Raw genomic sequence first — 9613 nt, forward strand, 5'->3', positions numbered from 1 at the left:
CATGGATGGATGTCAGCACCGCTATAACCTGAGGAGGGGTGTCACTATTATGTGTAAACAGACAGCTTATAGCATGTGCTGCAAAACAGAAAGTAGATCTGAGAGGCTTAGATGATCTACCTGACAGCAGGTGGCTGGCTGCCAGAAGTCTTACATCAGCCAGCAGAGTCAGCATGACACAGCAAGTTGCTGATTGGCTGTCCCATGTATAAATGTACAGAGCAACAGTGGTGATTGTGGGTTTAAGGAGTTGGAGTGCAGCGGAGCATATTGTCAGTCAGGAGAGTGAGTTGGTGTAAATAAATGTATATAGTGGTTTTACAGCTACTGTGTACAGCCTTCATTCTTGCGTCGCTAAGCATCACCCTCTGGGTCTCTCTACGCGCATCGACACGGGGTTGGATATGGGCCCCATTCCTCCAATTCCCTATCTCTATGCTGTTTTTAACATTTGTTTCAAAACTGCTGTGCAGTCTCATTTGGTTCTTAGAACTATCCAGTCCGACAACAGAACTGTTTCATATGTACTGCACATGTTCTTAGAAAAGGCAGATGGTGTTTGCTTCTGATGGAAATTTCCCTCAAAAAATACAAGCATTTTGTAGATTTATTTAAATATCAGCTTCTCTGTGTTATGAGAACACCTGAAGCTTGGCATACTCCATTCATTCAGATCAGTAGCATGGGTGTTTATACTGAGACAAATATGAGCTGCATATCAGTACTTGAACAGCTCAGGCTTGTAGAACTTGTGACCATCAAAGCCCAAAATGCCCTGTTTTCCCCTGCCTACCTCAGAGCTAGACTATAGGTAGCTGGATTTGTCTTGGAAGGTCACAAGTTGTACAGGCCTGGAATAGCAACTCATCCAATATGTGGTTCATTTGTTTGAAAGATAGGGGAGGATGTTTTTAATTCTGCCTTGTCATATAAATTCCCAGTGCACAGTTTTCTCCTGAATTTACAATAGCTATGTGAGCCTCTTCTGAGAATCTAAATTATTACCTACAGTGAAAGAGCAGGGGAACAAAGTTGCCAAGTTCCTTTAAAAGGCTTTTATTTTTTAAATATAAATATTTTTTAAATATAAAATAAAATGTGAAAAAAGACCACCATTGTCAATAGCTGCATTTGGATGAATGTGTTGTCTTAAAATGAAAGAACCTCTCATTAATGTAGAAAAAAGCTGTTATTTCAGACAGTATAGAAAATGGTATTATTTCATTTCCAGTTCTGTGTATAATAAATCAGCACAGTGCAGGGAGACAATGGCATGTTCTCTGTTGATTGATATTTTGCAGCTAGGCAGTTCTTGTTTCCACCTTTTGTTGAAAGTAGTGACATAAAATAAGGCAATGCCAGTAAAATTTAAAATGGAAAAAACATTGTCTTATGGTTGCATTTGAAGTGCAGTCTAATATAACCACTCTTCTGCAAAGACTGATATATGGCCCAGTAGTCTCCCAAGACAGTTAATAATTGGACATTTGGAGGTCATCAATCTGCAAATCTAATGTGCATTGATTTCCTAGGAGAGGGAAAGATATTACATTACTACTGTTATGAATTTGCTTTCTGTATCTGCACATGTTTGAAATCCTTGTCTCTACCCACCCCACCCCGCAACACAAATAGAACCAGATCTGTTTGTTTGCAGGCCGCCATCCACGGCTATGTCTATATCACTTGCTGGAGAACCAGAATCTCTACGTGAAGACAGGAAAGGTGGAGATAACATCACAGCATCACATCTAAGTGTATCAGGTTGGGAGCCACGCTGCATTTTTGTGCTTTTGCTTAGCCATCTTGCAGATAACTGGAAATCACTGTTCCCTCTAAGCTGAGTTAGTGTGAGCTAGCTCACAGATTTTTAGCCTCCAACTCACACATATTTGTCTTAGCTCAGGAAAAATAGCCCTAGAGCACAACTTTAATATCAGTAGCTCACAAAGTAGAATTTTTGCTCACAAGACTCTGCAGCTGGAAATCTGGATAAATAGAACATCACTGATTCTGCCTTCTCTTGTTATTGAGCTATATGGCGAGAAACAAGTTTTCATACTTAATCATTGCTATTCTCTAGGGATAAAAATGTGTGAACAAGAGACATGCCTTAATGTTTATTTGTACAATAAGGGAACTGGGATGATTGAATGTTTGAAGAACAGGTACTTGAAAATAGAACTCACCTTGCTTGCAAAGACCATTGCCACATATCCCGGGGTGAATCCTTTAATATAGTTTCATCTCACCAGTCACTGCCCTAGAAGTTTCATTTTCCCACCTCTGCACTGCAGTGGGGAAGCCAGAAGGAAGAATGTTCTGGGATAGAATTTGACTTGGATAGTTGTGGCAAAGAGAGAGGATAGTTTTTTCCTTTAAATAGTTGAGATATAGGAATTCACATTTTTATCTATAAATACTAAGAAACCTCTTTCATAGCAGGCCTTAATAACTTTGTTACAAACAAACAAGTATCCTGTGGCCTTCTACATTCAGTTTCAAAGAACATAATGGAATATCTGATCCCTGTACAGGTCCCTATCCTTCTCTCCTGTAAAGTTACCTCTAACCAACTCTCATCTCCAACTGACAACTTTGCACCAGAAGCTCAACTGTCACTCCTGATTGCGCTTCCCAGACTCAACTCTTGTTCGTTGGAGCTTCATTCTCATTGACATCTGGGTGGTTTTTACTGTTCTATCGGTCTCACCTGTTTTCTGTTCAGTTGAGCATCTTTTGTTTATATTGATTTGTTCAGCGTGAGCATATTTTGTTTGCAGTCAACCAGTTCAAAAAGATTTTGCAGAGATGAGATCAAAATTAACTATATGAGTAAAGTGGTTTTGTGCCTGCACATTGGCAGTATTCACTGTGGCAGGTGTCTGGGAAGCTGCTGTTGATGCATGCTGACAATTTTCTGAGTTGCTTGGGCATCACCTGCCCCTACCCCAGCAGGATCAAGATAATCAAAGAAAGCACTCTTTTCCTAAGCTGATTTTTGTTGTTAGTTACATTGGCCAGATAGATGGAAGAGGGGAACAGCCACAGGAAAGCAGTATAAAAATGTGCATGTGCAAAGGATGCAGGGGCCAAAATCATGTGGTTGAAAATTCCTGTAAAAATAACTTGTTATGCCTTATCAGCATTATGTGGTATAGAGCACAGCTTCTTGTTGCAGATAAGTGTTAGCATTACATATTCATCTAATCAAGAAATGTCTAGAAATCTAGAGCTCATCAACATAGTTATGCACAAAAATATTTGGAAAACTGTCAGTTTTCATCAGTGCACTGTTTCCTCATATGCTTTAAGATACACTGTAATGCTTTAGAATACTGAATTACCCACGAAAGAGATTTCAATAAGCAAACACCTACACCACTGTCACTCAGTATAGGAGAGAGCATTCCTCTGAAGGAGTAACTGCAACAGCATTGCTTGACTTTTTTGTAGATCTTGCAACAAAAAATGTTTCAATCCCAGATGAACTTGGGGCATGTGGACATTCTAGGACATCCAGCTATGCAAGCCAGCAGTCAAAAGTGTCAGGTAAGAGATACTTTAGATGTGATTGAATATGTTCACTAGTTCTGTAAACACTGAAAACAGAATAGGGAAAATAAAAGCTCAAATATTTTAATGTGTGTTTTGTCTCTTGAATGTATTTTATGTGGAAACCTTTTTAAAAAATATACAGTTCATGTGGGTTATGAGAATAATGGGCAGGGCTGGCATCCCTCCCTTTAATAGCATCCTGATTCATAGACTTTAAGCAGGTCACACTTTTCCTACCACATCTCCATGCTGGGGAAAACTTAATATTCTGAATTTCTGGGTGTCAGATTGCTGTTAAAGCCACAGGGACAGGGGTTGGTTTTAAAAAGAAAAAGTAGCAACTGATCACAAGTGTAAACTAAAAAGTGAAATAAGAAGTACTTCATGAGTGGGTACTGCAAATATTTTAAAGAGCAGACATTAAGTTTAGCCAATGCTGCTGATTCATCACAGGCATTAAAGGTGTGGTGAGTCATTAATAGCTGAGATGAGATCACTAAATGGGTTCTAGCTATTTAGGGCATAGTTATACAAATAAAAACTGCAGGCTCAAGAAGGGGTGGAAGTGGGAATCCTGACCCTCATGGATATGTAATCACTTCATATCAAATTAAAGTGTCTCTGAATCATTTTCTTCTAGGTTACAGCACCTGCAATTCCAGATCATCTAGCATCTCTGATCTGTGCCATAAGAGAAATACCTCTGCAGGAAGTACATCGACAGGTATAGGCAGTATTCTAGAACCATGTGAAGAGAATGAGACCCCCAAAAATGACGAAGGTGCAGCCTCAGAAAAATTCAACAGGTATAACATAATTTTTCCAATTTTGCAGAAGTATTTTAAATAAATGTAAGGAATGATGTAACCTAAGACTAAAATGTTTCAGACACCCAGTAAAACAGGATTCTGTAGAGTCACAGCTGAAAAGAATGGATGCTACCAGAGTTGATGCCGATGATGTTGTTGAAAAAATACTGCAGAGTCAAGACTTCAGTTTGGACTCAAGTGCAGAAGGTTTGTAATATGCAAGTGAATTAGAACTGTATGCTAAGAGATATACAGAAGGACAAAAAGAATCCTAATGTCACAAATATTATGATGAAGTGCAAAGCAGTGGGAAGTGACCATGAAATAAAAAACATTCCATGCTAAGAGAGCAGCAGGAAAGGGGATTGAGAATTAAATGGCATGTTTCAAGTCCTGTGCTTCATGTCCTGGTGTGGCCATTTTTGGCATACTGTTTACAGTTGGGGTAACCACATATTTTAAAAGGACTTTAAAGAGTTGAGAAAAAAGTGCAGAAAAAGGCAACCAAAATGATCATGAGGAACATCTTTCCATGAGGCAAAAAGCATTTGGAGCATTTTAGTTTTTTTAAAAGATGACTTAGAGGTGATATGAAAAAAATCTACACAACTGTGAACAGTATTTGGATAGAGAGACATTTTTTCCCCTGTCCTATAACGCTATAATTTAGACACCTTATGAAACTGGTTGGCAATAGATTAAAGAAAAGGAAGCACTAATTCAGTCATTGAGCAGTTAACTTGTGGAACTCAGTGCCACAAAATGTGATAGCCACTGACTTCCAAAGACTGAAAATAAATTTATGAGAGTAGTTCTGTCACTGACTATTAGCTACACTAGTTGAATGCAGTTTGTGGATTCAGAGATGTCTCCAGTTGTCAGAGCCTGGGGAGCAGCCAACAGGTGAGGACAGTTGCTAACAGGTCCTGCTCTTGGGATTCCCTACAACACCTGACTGGCCACTTTGGAAACAGGATGCTGGAATTAACCACTGCAGAGATCCAGCAGGGCTCCCCTTATGTTCTTAAAATTGTTGTCAGGTTCTTAAAGGATAGCTACAGGGTTCATAATTGTGCAGTCTGAAGAATCATCAGATCCATTCCCGACATGTACATAATACAAATTATTACAAATTATTTTTTAGTGCTAGCGATTGTAAATAAATTTCTGGAGTTAACATTTACCCCAAACAGTGCAATGATTTTTTTTTATTTTAAGTTTTTTGTTCTTTTCAGAGGAAGGGCTAAGACTCTTTGTGGGTCCTGGAGGGAGTACTGCCTTTGGAAGCCATCACTTACCTAATAGGTATGTATTTTAATGCTACTTATGGAAGATAATACCAAGGTCTATCTGAGACACATAAGCACTAGGAAAAAACCTGAGAGTTTTCTGCAACATCAGAAAACTTCCAAGGTGCCTCTCTTAGGCCCCACTGCCACACTATTGTAATGCTCACCAATGGTCTTAATTTTAGGTTTGCTTGCCCTGCTGCATTTAATTGGGCAAGAAAACTCAAACCACTGTAATCTCAAGTCTGCATTCCTCTCCATTCCTGCATTCTGACCCCCAGAAAGATAATTTCTGGGATTGCAAGATCTATACAGAACAGCTGTGCATGTCAGTGGTCTGAAGCTAGGAGGAATAAAGAGATGGAACTGACCTCTTCTCAGCTGAGCAGAATACTTGGAAGAGGCAGGGGGAGCAATTTCATCCCCTTGTTCTTCGTTCCAGCACCTGCTGCCCATACAGCTGTGGGTGCAACCATGGGAATTATTTTTCTGCACTCAGAAAAGCCTGCAGGAACAGAGAAAAATGCAGGAAAACGTTACATTTTATGCACAGAAGGGTACCATGTTTGTTGTAAAATCTAGTTCTGCCCCATGTATTACCGGTAAAATACTGTTCTAGCCTGTGCTGCTGCTGTCTGCGTTCCAGTAACAGCCTTTTTTGTTGATCTTTCAGAGTTGGATCTGGAGCATATGAGCAAGTAGTGATTAAACGCTAAGAAGAATTAGACTAAAATGCCACAGTAATTTTCATAACTCCAAATATTGTCAAAAATGGACTCTTCTGAAATGCTGGATTGCAGTTGTCTGGATTGTCCGTTTTAGTCATATAGAAAATGCCCTCTTCTGTATCTGCAGAGGCAATTTTCATCTTCTGATATTTTGTCAACCTATGTATGTGTTACCTGATGGTGGATTTATTGCATTGTTCTGTAAGTGTTCAGTCAAATTTCCCAAATGGGACAATGGTGTCTAATTGAACATAATATGTTGAACTTACTTGTTAGTATGTACAGAAATGCATTCAACAACATGCTCTATTTCCTACTTAGCTTTTTTTTTTTAAGCGTGAAAAGTAAGTCTTGATTACACAACATCTATTTCAGCCTCCCCCCACCCCTGGGATAGTCTTACCTTTTTAGTATTGTCTGATTGTTTCTGTCTGATTGAACAGAATTAATGTTAAATGGAAACTTCTGGTTCAAGGAAATTCCAGCCAGCTGAGCGTTTAGGAAATAAGATTCAATTCTGTTACAAATCAGTGTAACTTTAAGGCCAAACTGCATGGGAGAAGGACTAGTCTGTTATCTTAAAGGCTTGTTTCTGATTACATTTAATAAGATATATGCATGCACTGATTGCCAGTTACAGTAAAACATTCAGTGCCAACCAGGAGACTTGTGTCCCAAGACTATTTTTCAATATTATAAGGTTACATTGACTGATCCTTGGTCCATACCAAAAACAAACTACATCTTTGGGTGTTCACTGCGAACACTGACCTAATTGGATATTCTGTGGTGAACATCTGGGAGCATGTACTAATATGATGTTTAGCTCATGAAGTATTAAAAATGAAGTAACAATTGAAAGAGTGCCTTGTTCTCGGGGGGGGAGACAGAGTATTGAACTATCTTCTTGTGAAGTTTTTAGAACAAAAAGTGATTGAGCAACTGAAAACTACTTCCACTAATCAAGAAAAGCACTTTATGCAGCTGTTTTCTTCATTCAACCTGAAAATAGATTTTCTCCCCTTGATTAGAGGATTGATGACTTGGGCCCAGTATGCAGCCATTGGCATAAAATTTACTTGCGAAGTTTCTCCCCTAAGTTTGCATCACATTTAAAAGGTGTTTGCCTTATTCAGGGCTGTGCAGTATGCATTGATGATTACCACAGCTCTCAATGCTGTGCATCTACAGGCCAGGCCAGCACATGGAGCAAGTCCTCTCTTAAATGTAGGGGGAAGCTTTGCTGCTTACTGCTGGATTGCACTGAAAGAGGACTTCAGTTAGGTCTCCTGTTTTACTGAAATGTTCTTGAACAGCCTTTGCTGATACCAGTGGAACTTGTGGTTGTGAAAGCTCATGGTGCATTTGTGACCAGTATTGTAAAGATTTGCACAAATTAAATAGAGCAGTGTATCTCTGCATCTATTTAGACCTTAGATATTTTTTCTCCCAACAAAATCAGTTTCTGACAGCTTTAACAGCCCATATTATTTTTGTGAAGGAATTTGAGGGGCAAAAGACTGTCAACAACTCAGGAGAGTTATCAGCTGTTAGTAATTTGCCTTTATTAGTAATTTGCCTTTGATGTCATTATGGTTAGTTACTGAAATTGATCCCTATATTTCAAAACAATACGGGTTATGAGAAATTAAACTACATTGATTTTTACTTACAGTGAATATGGAACATCTAATATTTTTACTAGTTTCGTGAATCAATGTTCCACTTCTTTTTGAATAAATACAATGAAGGAAAATGAAGGAAAAATGTTTTATGCTTGTGACTTAGTTTTATAAATGTAGTGCATATTGATGAACTCCATTTTTATTTAAATTGTACATGTATACTGTTAAAATCAGAACCATTTCTTTATTATGGTACCCATAAATAACTTACTGCTTTATAAAGCATTTTATTAAGTTTGAAATGTTCTGAATTTCAGTACAAGAGAGTTCTTTTAGATTCTGTTAAAATAATGTAGAAGGCACAAGATCAGTTTTGGAATGCAAACCGTTATAAGCAAAATTGAGTTTGTCTTTATTAATTCTTAAAAAATCACTAATTTTTCCAAGGAAAATGTCAATACTAGACAACTGATTTAGGGAGACAAGGTGGCATGAGGGTACAAATAATCAACTGATTTAAGGTCATTTAATTCAGTATAAGGCATAGCCATGGTGCTTATAAAGGGAAGAATCTATAACCTCTAATATTTCAATATTATCAGCTAGATGCTCCGCTTTTGTGCATTCAAATGCAATGTTAGTCACTTGTGACAACACACACTTTGCCAGAGAGTTGAGTTTGTAGGAAGACAATTGCCATCTTGTACCCATCACATTGTTGTTAGATTTTTTAACGTCCACACACAAGTTCAAATAATTATCATGCACTTTTGTCAACTGAACCAATTTTATGAAGTGATTCCATCTGAATGTCTCTATGACATGGAAAATGACCTTCGTATTTGTATATGTCATTCTTTTGTGTAAATTGTACAGTAATATCCACAACTACTAATCCTTTCCCCCATAATACACTTGATGTAAAAGTCTTAAAAACTTAATAAAAATCTTTGACCTACTAGTTGTGTATGCTACTTTTCCAAATCTGTAAGAAAACTTCTAGTTGTACAAATAGTAGTATTTGTCCTTTATGAAATTGAAAGGAATAAATGTTGTATTCTAAAATAATTGAACCTGCAATTACAGTAATTTCTCCATATCTCTCTTCCAAATACATAAATAGCATGAAGTCATCAAAGAAGATGGCTTCTTCATGCTTCCCTTTTTCAGTTGAGTGTTGTTGTTGGCTGTTTTTTTTTGGGGGGGGGTGTGTGAAAAATTATAAAGCCCCAAGACTTTACCTGTGTTTTTTGAACCTAATGGTTTAAACAGAAATGTGGCATTAAATTCCATGGTGACTTCTCATGCTGAGCTAGGACTAGCCTGTATGTTTTTTTTAAATCTATTTCTATCAGCCAAATACAAAAGTAGCACATATTGGGCACATTTGAATTGAAACCTGTACACCAGTATTTTCACCAATTTGCCTTTGATGGCCAGAAAATCATGGAGCAAAACAGGTATGATACCAGTCTGTATAGACACCAAAATATTTAATTCCTGATCTTTGGAAATTACCTATTATCTAAATACTTTAGCTTTTCTTTCATCTACATTGGAATAATTATATAACTTGGTCTGATTTGAATGCTAAAGTAATTAAG

The 9613-nt window shown here is 37.7% G+C and overlaps 1 protein-coding gene across 1 annotated transcript in view; it reads left to right on the top strand.

The window, feature by feature from the left end:
• The window catches only part of EEIG2 (EEIG family member 2), a 53384-nt gene extending 44417 nt beyond the window's left edge, over positions 1–8967 (top strand). The window contains exons 6-11 of the mRNA XM_060232311.1: positions 1658–1764; positions 3457–3552; positions 4199–4364; positions 4447–4574; positions 5603–5672; positions 6330–8967. Coding sequence (XP_060088294.1) covers positions 1658–1764; positions 3457–3552; positions 4199–4364; positions 4447–4574; positions 5603–5672; positions 6330–6372 — 610 coding nt within the window. The 3' untranslated portion in view covers positions 6373–8967. The remainder of the gene's footprint in view (positions 1–1657; positions 1765–3456; positions 3553–4198; positions 4365–4446; positions 4575–5602; positions 5673–6329) is intronic.
• Positions 8968–9613: the final 646 nt, after the last annotated feature.

This window comes from Heteronotia binoei, chromosome 2 (genome assembly GCF_032191835.1).
Source record: "Heteronotia binoei isolate CCM8104 ecotype False Entrance Well chromosome 2, APGP_CSIRO_Hbin_v1, whole genome shotgun sequence".
Lineage (NCBI taxonomy): Eukaryota > Metazoa > Chordata > Lepidosauria > Squamata > Gekkonidae > Heteronotia > Heteronotia binoei.